The sequence below is a fragment of the Meriones unguiculatus genome, chromosome 5 (genome assembly GCF_030254825.1).
Source record: "Meriones unguiculatus strain TT.TT164.6M chromosome 5, Bangor_MerUng_6.1, whole genome shotgun sequence".
In the NCBI taxonomy this organism is placed as follows: Eukaryota; Metazoa; Chordata; class Mammalia; order Rodentia; family Muridae; genus Meriones; species Meriones unguiculatus.
In genome coordinates, this window is record NC_083353.1 from 111,793,975 (window position 1) to 111,809,820 (window position 15,846).

The window sequence follows — 15,846 nt, forward strand, 5'->3', positions numbered from 1 at the left end:
TTGCAGACTCTAGTCCTTTCTCAGCGTTTGTTCGCCGTTTTACCGCCTCGGCCTGGAGCCTCACAAATCTAGCAAACGAACTTTTCCAAGTCTTGTGATCTTCTTTTCTCCCCGGAGGCGGGCACGTTTAGGTTTGGAGCTACGCATCAAGGGTGCAGACCAGGGAGGGCCTTACTGGCTGCTGTAGAATGCTAGCTTTTTCTTCTGGTGTCATGAAGAATCAGGGCAGGGTTTGAGCAGGAGTGGCAGGATCTCATCCTCAGGAGGCTCTCCCTGGCTGTGGTGTTCAGAACTGATCACGGGATAGACCTGCTATAAAGCTAAAGATTCTGCATTAATCCCTGCTTCCTGTGATGGTTTGGGTCGACTGTCAGTGTTATAGGTTCTGGAGTCCTGTAGGAAGCAAGCCTCCTACATGTGTGTTTGGGATTACAGGGAAAGATGAGGGAAAGGCACTCAATGCCAAGCCCGATGACCTGAGTTTAATTCTTCTGACCTCCACAAAGTTGTCCTCTGACCTCCATGCGTCCACTGCGGCGCCAAAGCACCCTAACACTGACACTTACCCACAAATAAAATAAATGTAATAGAAATTTTAGACTGGATTAGCTTCTGAGCAGGCTTGTGGGAGACTATCTTGACTAGTTTAACTGAGGTGAGACAATCCATTATAAAGGAGGGGATGACACCTCCCTCTGGGATCAGGCCCCGGGCTGTATAAAACTGGGAAAGTGTGTTGAGGTTTTCTTTCTTTTCTTTTCTTTTTTTTTTTTTTTTGAGACAAGGTTTTTCTCCATACCCCTGGAATAGCTTTATAGGCCAGCCTGGCCTCGAACTCACAGAGATCTGCCAGCCTCTGTCTCCCCAAGTGCTGGGATTACAGGTGTGCACTACCACGCCTGGCGAGAAAGTGTGTTGAATATGTGTTCATTGCTTTCTTCTTCCTGACCGTGGAGGCAATGTGACCAGCCGCTTTAAGCTTTCACGGGCTTGGCTTCCTCCCCATGATGGGCTATACCTTGAACTATGCACCAGAATAAACGCTTCCTTACTTGTGGCTTTTGTCAGGGAATTTTATCACGGCGGTAGCGAGGTAACGAAGACCAGCCTCTTCTCTCATAGCTATTGACTTTTCCCAAATATGTGACCAAAGTGTTTCAGGACCTGGGCCTTCAGAGAAGGCCTCTCCAACTCTCTGGACCCTGGCTGCCAGCAGAATGGATTTCTCAACATCCAACATACCTCAGACTCATTTGAGATGTGTGGAATCCGAGCCCTTGACATAGTTCCTGTTGCTAACTATCGGTCTAAGCAGCCCGAGGCTTTTAACCTGAAAAGGGCTGCTCCTCCTGAGACATGAAAGGCTGCGGAGTTTGAGAGGAAAATAAGTGATCGAGCTGAGGAAACGCAGACCTGAGGTACCCTTTTCTCATTCCAGAGGATTTGTCATTGCAGGAGTACACTCTGTGAGCTTGGAGTTTGTGTGAAAGATCTGGTATAGGAAAAGAGGAATACCAGCACGGCGGTTTATATCTGTAATCTCTGGAGGCTGAGGCAGGGGGACTGTGAGTTCAAGACCAGCCTGGGCCACAGAGTGAAGCTTTGTGTCTCAAGAGAAAAGAGAAAAAGACACAGGTGTATGCTCACACGCACGTGTGCACATGCACGCTCACAGAGAGGGACAGGGAGACAAAGAGGAAGAGGGAGGGAGGGAGGGAGAGAAGAGAGAGAGAAATCACCAGTCTACAGAGTATGTGAGAAGAGAGAAAGAACCTGCAAAGGAGACACGAAGAAGAGAGAGCAGCGACACAGGCTGAAAACCGAGAGGACGTGGCAGTCTAGAGAGGCAGCTGAAGATGCTGTTCGCTAACAGAGCAGGTGCTGCAGACGGGCCGGGAGGTAGTGGGTGGGCATGACTGCCGGGCCACAGCAGAGAGGTCAGGGGTGATGGCAGCGGGTGCTAGACCAAAGCCTGATGGGAGCGGGTTTAAGAAAACGAGGGAGATGGACAGAGACTTGGAAACCATAAACACATATTGCCGAAAGACTCAAACGAAGAAGCGCATCTCTTCTTTTGGTGTTCTTCCTGGGTGGAAGTAAGCCATGCCAGCGCTTGGAGGAGGAGAAGGCCCACACATCCAGCAGCCATGGCACCGCTCCCTGAGCTGTTTTTTTTTTTTTTTTTATTTTTATTTATTTTTCCAACCCTTCATCCTCAGCTCCCTGGGGAGAAAATAAAGATGGCCTTCCCCCAAGGCCTGTCCAGCACAGGACTCAGCCAAGAGAATAAAGAGGCAAGGCAGGGCAGGTAGTGGGGGCAGAAGATGTAATGCCATCCAGTTGGGCTGGGAGAATTTCAATTACCTACCGGCCGGTCTCAGCTCAGATAAAACCTGTCCATCCCTTTCATTTCATTTTTAAGGCTGGGTTGCTGGAAACCCGGAGTTTTGCGCCCACACAGCTGAGGCCGTTCTCCTTGCCATTCGCCAATGTCGTTCTAGTCCTCGGTCTTCACACTCAAATCCCGGGTGCCCCAGCCCTGAGCTCGCATGTGGGGTCTCTCCAGCAGAGCACCCAAGGCTGCAGTCTTCCTGTAAGGCCACAGGATGGTATATCACAGACGGACCCCTTGGGGATGGCATGCTGGAGATGATGGGAGAAGCAAAGATTAGCGGCTCCAGGCAGCCCAGTGAGACCAGCGTAAAGAGGGCGAGGTGAAACCGCTAGCCAGGCTGCTGTTTGTAGCTGCAAAAGAAGAAAGCGAAATAAGAAACAAGTCCCCCGCCCCCTCCTTGATCATTATGTTTGTGACAATGCCATTGCGTGTGCCTGTTCCACACAGTACATGCTACGCTAAGACGTGTTTCCCTGTAATCCCTTTGCTCTCATTGGTCTCTTTCATTCATCTAGAGCGTTTTGCTTCTATTTTCATATCAACACACACACACACACACACACACACACACACAATTTTATGTGCCTGTGTAGAAGATCTAAGACAAAGGAGAGAAAGCTTAACAATAGATGTTTTTCCGAGCCTGGCTTAATTCACTTAACGCGGTGATCTCCAATTGCATTGTTTTTCTGCAAACCACATAACTTTGTTCTTGTGTACAGCTGGAAAAAAAATCTCCATCGTGTGTGTGTGTGTGTGTGTGTGTGTGTGTGTGTGTGTGACATTTAAAAAGAGTCCATTTCTCTGTTGTTGGGCACCTGTGTTCCTTCTGCAGTTCATCTGTCGTGAGCAGTGCTGCGGTAATGTGCAAGGAGGTTTCTGGGATGGGCTCCGTTGGAGTCCTTTGGTGAGTACTCAGGAGAAGCGCAGCTGAGTCAAGCGAAAGGTCTGTCGTCGGCTTTTTGAGGGAATTCCATACTGGTTTCCACTGTGACTGACCTAGTTTCAGTTCCCACCAGCAGTGTGTAAGGTTCCCTTTGTCCTCATCCTCAGCAGTGTCTGTTGCCATTTGTTTCCTTGTTCTGACTGGGGTGAGATGGAACTCCACTGTTTTGATTTGCATTTCTTTTTTTTCCCCCTCTTTTTTTGAGACAGGATTTCTCTGTGTAGCCCTGGCTGTCCTAGACTTGACCAGGCTGACCTCGAGCTCACAGAGATCCACCGGTCTCTGCCTCCCAAGTGCTGGGATTAAAAAGTGGGAGTTACCATTACCCAGCATTTCTTTGATGGCTTAGTGAAGCTGAACATTTTTTTTTCTATGTTTATTGTTCTTTGTGATTCCTGTTCTGAGAACTGTCTGTTCACTTCATTATCACTTATTGATTAGCTTGTTTGATTTTTTGTTGTTTAGTTCTTTGTATTTTCTAATATTAATCTTCAGTCAGATATATTGCTAGCAAACACTCTTGTCCTATCCTGTTTCTTCACCCAGTTAACTGTTTTCTTTGCTGTACAGTTGCTTTTTTAATTTCCTGAGGGTTCATTGTCAATTGTTGGCTTCGTTCCTGGGGTTCTTGCCTATGACCACATCTCTAATTGTATCCTCTGACTTTTTCCTCTAATAGTTTCCCAGTTTTAGGTCTTACACTTAGGCCTTTGGTCCATTTGGAGTTGAGATCTGTACAGGACAAGACACAGGGGTCTAGCTTCATTCTTCTGCATGTGGATGTCCAGCAGCAGTTGTGGAAAAGAACTGTCTTTTCTGCAGTGTGTGTTTTTGGCAATTTTTTTTGTCAAAACACAGGTGGCTGTAGCTACACACACTTAGAACCAGTCCCAGTGACACAAAATGTTCTCGTTCCTGGAGCTCCATAACATAGCTTGAGATCAGGTACGGCGACACATCTAGCTCAGGATTGCTTTGTGTAGCTCAGGTCTTTTGCGAGAGGCAGTTCACCTTCAGAAATAGTTATTCTGGAAGTGCATGACCATCTCGACGCCCGCTTTGGTCAGGCTGGAATTCACTATAGTGTGTACCTTTCCACGTATACGCTGACCTCTGTTGCTGATGCAGAACATGGTTCCCTGTGTCTTTAAAAAGTAGCTGGGACATTACAGGTGACACCATAGAGTGTGCTCCTTCTGAGAGGAGTGGCCAGGAGCACGGCTCTTTTTATAGTCTCTCTCAACTCATGGGAAGTGGGCAGCACATTTTAGAATCTTGGGGGAGACTTAGGCGGGTGAAATGAGGGCATGGGAAGCTTCTTCTCCCATGTCTCTTTCTGTTTCTACAGGCCCTCGCTCTGTAGCCCAGGTTGGCCTCATGCTTCTTATCGTCCTTCCTAGGCCTCCCAGGTGCTGATATTAAAAGCATGCATCTCTATGCCGGGCCCTGGCTCCATCTTTTAATGGTGGTGATGGGAGGACTGAAGGGGGAATGCCTGTGCCTGGGTCTCTTGCTCAGCATCCAATTGCTGGCTCCTTCCAAGCTTCTGCTGGTGAGTGTGGACTTTGCTCATGTGCTCAGGGGCAGAGCTGAGCATGGGCCCGCAGTTAAACATTGGCTTGGTCTGTTGGGAAAGAGCAGGCAGCCTGGGGGGCTTGGACTGGATTGTCAGCTTTCTGAAATGCTTATAAACCACTCACATCAGCTACTGGGTTCTGTCTTCTCTCAGTTTCCCCATTAAGCCTTAGATCTTGTAGGCTGAACTGTTCATAATTTTTATTCCTTGGCCCTCAGGGCAATTGAGTATTCCTTTAGTTTAGTGCCTGAACTGTAGTGTGACTCCAAACTAAGATCCATTTCTGTTAACTTTCAACTAATTGCTGTATTTAAGATGTAGAAATTGCAGCCTCTTGACACTCAGGTATCCACAAAACTACTGCCACTGTCAAACTAATGAACACATCAATCACTCTCAAAAACTTTCTCTTGACCCTCAGTAATCCGTTTTTCTTTCCTTGGTGGCCAACGCCGTGTCCCTGTGCAATCATGAAGCCCTCTTCTCTCACTGTGAATTTAAAATTAAATTTTTAAAAATTTTATATAAAGGGAATCATGAGCTATGTACCTTCCCCCCACCCCCCTTTCTGGCTTCTTTTACTCAGAATAATTGTTTTGAGATTCAGCCATCTGTAGTTAATTCTTCTCTGTAGTTAATTCCTTGTTCTGAAGGCTCCTTTAAGAAGGAACCCCAGGAGATAGTTCAGATGGTAGAGTGCTGGTTTTGCAAGCACGAGGACCTGAATTTGAGCAAATGTGTGTGTGTGTGTGTATGTGTGTGTGGGGGGTGGGCATGGTGGTTGATGCTGGTGATCTCAGCACCAGGGAGGCAGAAACAGATGAATCCCAGGATCACCCTAACCTATTTGGCGAGTTCCAGGCCAGTGGGAGACTGTGTCAAAGAAAAAGAAGTGCAGGTGTGAGGGCTAACAGCCGAGGTTGTCTTCTGGCTCCCACACACATGTGCACATACTCATGTGCATGTACACACACAAACACACAAGTTAAAAAACAACTTAAAAAGCCCTTAAATTTTGCTTTTTTGGTATTTTGTCTGATTTCGTTATCACAAGATGCGGGCTTCATAGATTGAGTTTGACAGTTTCCTCCTTTTCCAATTTGTGTGAGACGTTTCAGCCAGGCAGTGGTGGCGCACGCCTTTGATCCCAGGACTCAGGAGGCAGAGGCAAGCAGATCTCTGCGTTCTAGGTCAGCCCGGTCTATAGAGCGAGTTCCAGGACAGCCAGGGCTACACAGCGCAACCCTGTCTCAAATCTCCCACTCCTCTCACAACAGGAGTTTATGCAGGACAGGTATGATTTCTTCCTTAGGTGCTCAGAGAATTTACCAGGGAAGCCAATAGATCTAGGCATTGTTTCATGGGAAAGGTTTTTAGTAATAATTAAAAAAAGATCCATTTTGTTAGTGGTTAAGGGAAGCTTGGGTGGTTTCTTCTTGAGTTAGCTGGAGGAGTTTGTGCTTGTTGAGGAAGTTGCCCTTTTTCTCTTTGCCGCTGTGGTTATCAGGATACAGTTGTTTGTGTGTTTTTTTACCATCTTTTTTTTTTTTAATATTTGTAGAATTTGTGCTGATGATGTGCCTCCCATTTGTCATATTGGTAACTTTCAAAAGCCGTACTTGTTTATTTCTGTAGTGTGTGCGTTTGCATGCGTGTTACATGTACATCCATCCATACCGGTGGATGCATGCTATAGTGTGCATGTACATGTCAGAGGACATGCTTGCTGTCCTGTGGTTTTGCTGCAGCCCTGCGCACTCGAGGCTGCTTGGCCTGAGAGCTCCTGGGTGCTCCTCCTGTCCCTGCCTCCAAACTCCCCGTAGAATGCTGGGATTGCACAGGTCGCTGTTGTGTGCAGCTCTTTAAAGTGTGGGCTCCGGGTATTGAACTTGGGTCCACAGGCTTGTGCAATTAGTACTTTTACCCGCTGAGCCAGTGCCCCAGACCTCATATTGGTAATTTCTGCCGTCTGGAAATCTATTGATTTGGATGTCTCAAGAAGCCAGCTTTTGGCTTTGTTGATTTTTCTCTCATGCTTTTTTGTTTTCTACTGTGATTTAGTTTGGACTTCACTGACTCTTATTTCTCATTTATTAAGAAAGAACCTGAGGTTATTGATTTGAGCGCTGTTCTCTTGTTATGATAGTAGACACTAGGTACTAGAAAACTCCAAGTACTGCTTTAACAAAATCCACACATTTGGCTACGTTGCATTTAATTTCATTCTACTTAAGAAACTTTCTAATTTTTCTTTTGATTACCTGTTTAATCTGTAGATTATTTAGAGGTGTTACATAATTAAAAAATAAATATGTAAGTGTTTTCTAATGTCTTTCTCTTACTGTTTTCTAATTTAGTCAGGGAATACGTTTGTCTGAATAATTATTTTTTCTTATTAAGATTTGCTTTGTGGATAAGTAAGTCCATGGCCCTGCGTACTCTTTTTGTCATTGGGATGCCCTACAAATGCTATGTAAGTGGAGCTGACTTATATGGTTTTCAAATATTTTACATTCTTACTGATTTTCAATCTACTTGTTCTTTAAATGGTTGAGAGAATATTAAATGTTTTAGGTTTAACTAGGAATCTGCATGTTTTTCTTTGCAGGCTTATTGGTTTTGCCTCATGTATCTTAATGCTCTGTTTTTTTTTGAGTGAATATAAAATTAAGATATTATGTGCTCTTGATGAATTAACCTTTTTATTATTGTGAAATTATCTTTATTTACCCATAAAAATAGTCTTTGCTCTAAAATTTAATTTGTTTGACATTAAGATAGATATTCTTTTGAAAGTTTTTCTCTGATTTTTTAGAGGTTGATATCCATTAAAAATTAATTAATATCAATAAATAAGTACTCATGGCGATACATGCCTGTAATCATAGCATTGTAATTCTAAGACTTAGAGGTAGGAAGATTGTGAATTTTGAGGTAGCCTGGGCTACATACTAAGACCCTGTCACAAACCAAACCAAACCAAACCAAACCAAACCAAACCAAACCTAATCGAGCCAAACCAAACAAGAGAAGCATTCCAAATTTCTTTCAGTAAGTGCTAACCTGAAATATCTTTTTCCATTTTATACTTATTATCTCTTCATATTTTGAAACCTCAAGTGCATTTCATTTAGGCAAAGTATACTTTAGTCTTACTAGTTTTTTATAAAAATCTAACCTAAAAGCCTGAGTCTTTTAATCATTATGTTTAGCACATTTACATTTAACATAGCTAACTGTAAGGTAGGTTAAATCTACCTTTTTACTCCTTGTTTTACATGTGTCCTATTAGTTCATTGTTTCTCCTTTCTTCTTCTTTTTTTAATTTTTTAAAATTTTATGTACATTAGTGTGAAGGTGTCAGATCCCATGGAGTTGGCATTACAGACAGTTGTGAGCTACCATGTGGGTGCTGGGAATTGAACCCAGGTCCTTTGGAAGAGCAGATAGTGCGCTTAACCACTGAGCCATCTCTCCAGCCCTCTCCTTTCTTCTTATGCCTTGTGTTGTAGTAATTAATTTTTTTATTATTCCACTGTTTGTATTCTTCCTTTGCTGGCTTGCTAATTATAACATTTGTTGTGTTGGTTTGGACTCTGTAGTCTGTATCTTTAATTCATGAAATTTTATTTTCAAAGGATATTATACTACTTTAAATAGGAGTCTTAAAATCCTATATTTTCCTCCCGAACACTGTGTTTTTGCTATACATTTTATTTTTCCATTTGTTAGAAAATTTCTTTACATTGTAATTTTTTTTTTGAGAGGGTTTTCTGTGTAGCTTTGGTTGTCCTGGAATCGCTCTATGTACCAGGCTGGCCTCGAACTCACAGAGACCCACCTACCTTTGCCTCTAGAGCATTGGGGTTAAAGGCGTGCACCATCATGCCCAGCTTCATTGTAATTTCTAATTAGTCTATTGCATTTAAAATTATTATTACTTGACAGTTGCATGCACACATAAACCTTGGTAAATTTCCACCTCCCTCACTACCCTCTCTCATTTCCCTCCCTCTCTCACTGAAACCCTTCTTTTCCAGCAAGGCCCACTCCTACTCCAGCGTCTTCTTTTTTGCATTTGAGAGTTCAGTTGTGATTGTCCTCGGGAACATGATCAAGGGATTAACTATCGGATCGTGGGTAACTTACCAGTGGCTACAGCACTGGAGAGAGTGACACTCACTCCCTGAAAACAGTGACTACTGGTAGAGGGGTGGGGCCTCATGAAGTCCTTTCCTGTGTATGAGGGGACAGCGACAGTACCCATCTTGTACAGGTCTTGGGGTGTTAATTACAGCTGCAGTGAGTTCATGAATTCAGTGGCTGTGTCACGACCAGAAGACATTGTTCTTCAAGCACCCCTCCTCACCCCAGGCTCTCACATTCTTTCCACCCTTCCCATGGCGTCTCCTGAACCTTAGGTGGTGTAGAGGTTGGTTTAAATGTCCCATGCAGGGATGGGCCCTCAATAGTCACTTCTCATCGCTTTGACCGCTTTTGAGTCTCTGCATTAACCACCGCCAAATGCAAAAAGAAACTTCTGCATCTGACAAAGAATGAGAGAAGTACTAATCTACGTAGATAGAAAAATAAATATTTGGAAGGGAGTTAAGTCAATTGTATCTTTTTATTCTTTTTTTTTTTTTTTGGAAGGGGGGTGAGGAGATAGGGTCTTAATAGACAGCCCTCAGTGGCATGGAACTCACCATGTAGAACAGGTTGACCTTGACCTCAATGATCTACCTGCCTTTGCCTCCTGAATGTTGGGACTAAAGACATACCATGACTTCCAGCCCAACTGTGGTTTTTAAGAGTTTAATAAGGAGAAAGCAATTCGTTTTCTCCTCCTCTTCTTCCTTCTCCTTCTTTTTTTTTTTTTTTTTTTTTTTTTTTTGGTATTTTGAGACAGGGTTTCTCTGTGTAGCCCTCCTGGTTGTCCTGGAATTGGTTCTGTAGACCAGCATGGCCTCAGACTCATAGAGATCCACTTGCCTCTGCCTCCCAGGTGCTGAGATTAGAGGCATGCACTACCGCTGCCCGGCTTGAGAAAGCCAATACCGTTACTCTTTCTGGAGTTCTATGTTCCTTTGTGGACATATTTTGCTATGTGGTATCATCCTTTCCCTCTGCCTGAAGGACTTCCTTAGCTTTTCTTGTACTGCGTGTCTTGCTGATGATGGATTCATTCTTTTCATGACTCAAGAAGCTTTTATTTCATTTTAATTTTTGAGCAATCTTTCTTCTGCGTGTAGAATTCCAGGTTGACAGCCTTTTCTCCTTATTACTGTGGGACATCTGCTGCCATCTGGCTTGCTTGCATTGTGTCCAAGAATTAATCTGATGTTATTCTTATCTTTGCTCTTCTGTACTTACGTGTCATATCCTCATCTGGCTACTTTTAAGATCCCCCACCTCAATTCTTAGCATAGTTTATATAACTATCCTAAAAGTAACATGATTATGATGTGCCTTGATTTAGATTTCTTCATATTTCTTTTGTTAGGTGCTCTGGTCTCTGGTGTAGGGCTGGCTATTTCCCAGCGACCATCCCGTTTTAGGAGAGTCTCAACCCTTGGTATGGCCAGTGGGATCAGGCATTGTATGAGCATTGTTATTTTTAATCTTTTGAACTAGTTCTTTCCAGTCTATGGCCACAGCACCCTGAGGGCACTCAGTGTCATCTGAATGGCTCTTCTCTTACCTCAGGTCATCGCCTCTCTCCTGGTTCAGGTGGGAAGCTCTGTGTGGGCCTCCCTGTTCTGGTTACTTTTACTGTGAATTAGAGTCTGGGTTGAGATTTCCTGGTACTTGTCATTCAGTGGTCTTCCTGCTATTTCGACAAGGGATGTGTCACTTAGGCCGTAATTGATATTCAGCGGGGAGTAAACCTTGCAGGCGCTGATTCAGGCTGCACAGTGAAGACAAAGAGCATGGGACCACACAGCTCCAGATAATTCGATGCCTCTTGGTCCCTGCTGTGCTAACAGATAAGTACACAATGTCACCTGCCGCTTGTATGCTCCCTGCCACTAAGATTCTGACCAGCAGTGTGGGTAGTACTAAGGGGGACGGGTGTGGACCACGAAGAGAAGATTGCCAGGTAACGGCATCCAATTTTCTACCCACAGGTGCTTTCTTTATCCCCTATCTCATCTTCCTTTTTACCTGCGGCATTCCTGTCTTCTTCTTGGAGACAGCACTTGGCCAGTACACCAACCAGGGAGGCATCACAGCCTGGAGGAAGATCTGTCCCATCTTTGAGGGTGAGTACCTAATTCTGTGTCCAATTCCAGGATCGCGAACTAGTGCTTATAAGCCTTATTTAGGGGAACCAAGCGGTGAGCAACAGTTTAGAGGCTAAATAGGAGCTCGAGTCTCCATAGTACTCTCCGTTTCATCTGTGAGCTGCAGACTGAGGTGGTGACTTGCCCATCAAGTAGAGTGAGGAGAAATGGATGAGTGAGGCAAAGGCTTGGGATTAAATGGTTGGAATGCAATGCTATTTTGCTGTCTGTGTTTTAAATATATACCAATGATTTAGTTTTAACAGGATATATTTAATCAATTAAAAACATTTAAAAGGAATTTTATTTTTAAAAATCATCTTTAAAATTTTTTATTTTTATGTGCATTGGTGTTTTGCCTTCATGTATGTTTGTGTGAGAGGGTTGGATTCCTGGAACTGGAGTTACAGACAGTTGTGAGTTGCTGCGTGGGTGATGGGAATTGAACCTGGGTCCTCTGGAAGAGCAATCAGTGTTCATAAGTGCTGAGCCATCTCTCTAGCTCCTTCAAAGAGAATTTTTTGCTTCATTACTTAATTTATTAATTACTTTACATTCTGATCGGTGTTTCCCCTCCCTCCTCTCCTCCCAGTCCCTCCCTCTCCTCTCCCCTTTCCCCGTGCCCTCTCCCTTTCTCCTCAGAGAAAGGATATCGACCCACCTTGGCATATCAAATTGTAGTAGGACTGGGCACATCTTCTTCTATTGAGGCTAGAAAAGGCAGCCCAGTTAGAAGAAAGGGATCAAAAGGCTGACAACAGAGTCAGAGTCAGCAACAGTGCCTGCTCTTGCTGTTAGAGGTCCCACATGAGGACCAAGATTTACGTCTGTTACATATGTGTAGGGTGCCTAGGTCCCTCACATACATGCTCTCTGGTTGGTAGTTCAGTCTCTGTGGGCCCCTGTGGGCCCAGGTTAGTTGATTCTGCATGTTTTTCTTGTGGTGTCCTTGACCTCTCTGTCTCTTTTAATCCTTCCTCATCCTCTTCCATAAGATTTTCTGAGCTCCATCTAATGTTTGGCTGTGGGTCTCTGCATCTGTTTTCATAAGTTGCTGGGTGAAGTCACTCAGACGGCTTGAATCTCACTGAGAAGCATCCTCCCTTGGGCACTACTTGTTACTTAGCTTTTTTCAGTCTGTGGATTGTAGTATGGCTATTTTGTATTTTATGACAATATTTCCTTATAAGTGATGACATATCATGTTTGTATTTCTGGGTCTGGGTTCCCTCACTCAGGAAGATCTTTTCTAGTTCCATCCATTTGCCTGCAAATTTCATGATGCCATTGTTTTTAATAGCTGAGTAGTATTCCATTATGTAAATGTATCACAGTTTCTCTATCCATTCTTCAGCTCAGGAACTTCTGGGTTGTTTCCAGTTTCTGGCTGTTATAAATAAAGCTGCTCTGAACATAGTTGGGCAGGTGTCCTTGTGGTATAGTAGAGCATCTTTTGGCTATGTGCCCAGGAGTGCTATAGATGGGTCTTGAGGTAGAATTATTCCTAATTTTTTAAGAAACCACCAAGTTGATTTCCAAGTGGTTGTACAAGTTTGCATTCCCACCAGCAATGGAAGAATGTGTCCCTTACTCCACATTCTTACCAGTATGTGTTATCACTTGAGTTTGAAAACAATTTATTTAATTTTACTTTATGTGCATTAGTGTGAAGGTGCCAGATCCCTTGGAATTGCTGCTACCCACAGTTGTGAGCTGCTATGTGGGTGCTGGAGAGAATTGAACCTGGATTCTTCGGAAGAGCAGACAGTGTTCTTAACCACTGAGTCATCTCTCCAGCCCCATCACTTGAGTTTTTGATCTTAGCCATTCTGATAGGTGTAAGATGGAATCTTAGAGTCATTTTGATTTGCATTTCTCTGATGACTACAGGTGTTGAACATTTCTTTAAGCACCTTTCAGCCATTAGAGGTTCCTCTGTTGAGAATTCTCAGTTTAGCTTGTACCTCATTTTTAAATCGGATTATTTGGTTTATTGCTGTCTGGGTTCTGGAGTTCTTTATATAGTTTGGATATTAACTCTGTCAGATGTAGAGTTGGTGAAGATCTTTCCCCATTCTGTAGGCCGCCATTCTGTCCTACTGACAGAGTCTTTTGCCTGGACAGAAGCTTTTCAGTTTCGTAAGGTCCCACTTATTAGTGGATGATTTCAGAGCCTGAGCTCTTGGTGTTCTATTCAGGAAGTTGTTTCCTGTGCCAGTGCATTCAAGGCTATTCTCCACTTTTTCTTCTATCAGATTTAGTGAATCCAGTTTCATGTTGAGGTCTTTGACCCATTTGGATTTAAGTTTTGTAGAGGGTGATAGATATGGATCTATTTCCATTCTTCTACATGCAGACATCCAGTTAGACCAGCACCATTTGTTGAAGATGCTTTCTTTGTTCCATTGTATCATTTTGGCTTCTTTGTCAAAAATCAAGTGTCCATAGTTGTGTGGGTTTATTTCTGGGTCTTTGATTCCATTGATCAAACTGTCTGTTTTTAATGCCAATACCATGTGTGTTTTTTTTTTTTAAATTTGTTTGTTGGTTTGTTTTTTGTATTACCATTGCTCTGTAGTACAGCTTGAAATCAGGACTGGTGATACCTCCAGAAGTTCTTTTATTTTACAGGATTCTTTTAGCTATCCTGGATTTTTTGTTTTTCCGTATGAAGTTGAGAATTGTTTTCTCAAGTTCTGTAAAGAATTGTGCTGGAATTTTGATGGGAATTGCATTTAACCTGTAGATTTCTTTTGGGAAGATTCCAGTAAAAGATAATTTTAAATGAGAAGAACATTTCATCAAGTATTCTGCCACCCTGATTAGACTTAAAAATTTTGACTGCTTTATTTCATATTTTTTAACCTTTATAGATAATGTTTTAATTTTGCAATAATTACAGATTCACTGAGAGCTATAAGAGAGTACAGGGAAGTCCCATGCACATACATCCAGTTTTCCCCAGCGACGGCTGGTACAGAACTGCAAGAACCCAGACAGTGACACTGGGATCATCCACAGAATTTACTCATATTTCTGTGACTTCTCGCAACCTCCCGTTACGCATGTGTGGTTCTAACTTCACCAGGTGTGGATTTGTTTGGCCATCACCACCACCACCAAGAGCCCCATCGTGGCAGCACCTCCGAGCTTCATCGAGAGGCCACACTGTAGTTTCCAACCTCCATTCCGGCAAACCCTATTTTCTTTTCTATTTCTGTCTTCCTGAGAATGTCAGTAAGAAGAGTTTTAGTGATTGGATTTCTCATTTGGTGTGATTTCCTCCGCATCCAGTAATCCATCCAGGCTGTTTTGTGTATTCATAATTCATGTCTTCTCCTTGGTGGGTAGAATTCCATGACACTGTTATATGTCTGCTTGGTCTTTTACTCACCAGGCAATATTTGGGTTGCTTCTAGTTGGGAGGGGGCTTTATTTCATTATTTATTCTCCTTCCTGTGGTGCTTGTAATGCATTGCTATGCAATATACATGATTTAGGGTCTGGTTTTCAGTCTGTTTTGTTTTCCATTTTCTGCCCTGTGATCGTTTGATGGTTTGTAAACTTCCATCAAGTGAGTACATCATAATTTAGAAGTTCTCTGCATGAGGCACTGTGCTCATTTTCAATTATTTATAAAGCTTTCACATTCTGCTAGTACCTCTGTTTGTATAGATAGCTCCCTCCTGCTTTGAAATGATTTGCTTGGGGAAAAACTCCCGGAGCGGGAGCACTAGATCAAACGGACACCAAGTTGTTGTTTCTTGAGCTGGTTTGTTAGATTGTCCTTAGGAAGTGTTACCTGCCTGACAGTGTCTCAACACACTAGCAGCAACTGTCTCTTTGAACTTTTTTTTTTTAAAATTCTCTTCGTTTTAAAACAAACAGGCCATTTACCCCCCATTTCCTGTGGAGATCAGAATTGAACCTAGAGCCTTATACATGATCTACTGCTGAACTATAACCCTAGTCCTATAGAACATTCTAATGTCTAAACAAGTATAGAGACCTCTGAGTAACACTTGTAAAATCAACCAACCAACCAACCAACCAACCAACCAACCAACCAACCAACCAAAAGCGAACAAAACTTCACCAAGAAGCCCTGTGTGGGACAAACTTCTGCAATGCTAGCACTCAGGATGCTGAAGCAGGAGACCGAGAGTGTAAGGCCAACCTGGGCTACATAGCAAGTTTGAGGGCCCCTTGACCACACAGACCCTGTCTTAAAAACGATCACCGAAGCTGTGGCTACAGAGCTGCACCTTACTGTGTTGTCTCACACCCCGATAGCTATCTGAAGGGACAGATAGTTTAAAGACCTCCACTCAGAATTTGTATTTTCTTCTGTGTGCGTTGCCTGTCTCCGCTCTTGTGGTTCTGTGTTTGCGTGCCTACGTGTGTGGTGTGGTGTGTGCAAGTTTGTATATGTAGGCGAGAGGGCAACCTCAGGTGCTCTGCTCCAGGCACTGCCACTCTTTTTTTTTTTTCTTTTTCTTTTTTCTTTTTTTTTCTCTCTCTCTCTGGCCTAGAACTTTCCAAATAGGCCAGTCTGGCTGGCCTGGGAACCCTGAAGATCTGCCTGTCTGTGCCTCCCCAGATGTGGGATCAGAAGCACACGCCACCACATCCGCCTTTTTTCTTT

General features: G+C 43.4%; 1 protein-coding gene across 6 annotated transcripts in view; it reads left to right on the top strand.

Annotated features, from left to right (window-relative positions):
- Slc6a13 (solute carrier family 6 member 13) overlaps window positions 1-15,846 on the top strand; it is a 37,592-nt gene that overhangs the window by 6,412 nt on the left and 15,334 nt on the right. For 5 of the 6 annotated variants that reach the window (XM_060384141.1, XM_060384138.1, XM_021632617.2 and 2 more), the window contains exon 2: window positions 11,046-11,180. Coding sequence is in view for 3 of the 6 variants with exons in the window: in XM_060384138.1 (XP_060240121.1) it covers window positions 11,046-11,180 (135 nt within the window). In the remaining 3 variants the exon portion in view is untranslated. Of the gene's footprint in view, window positions 1-4,874; window positions 4,894-11,045; window positions 11,181-15,846 lie in introns of those variants that run through there. The other variant, XM_060384140.1, reaches the window with a different exon arrangement.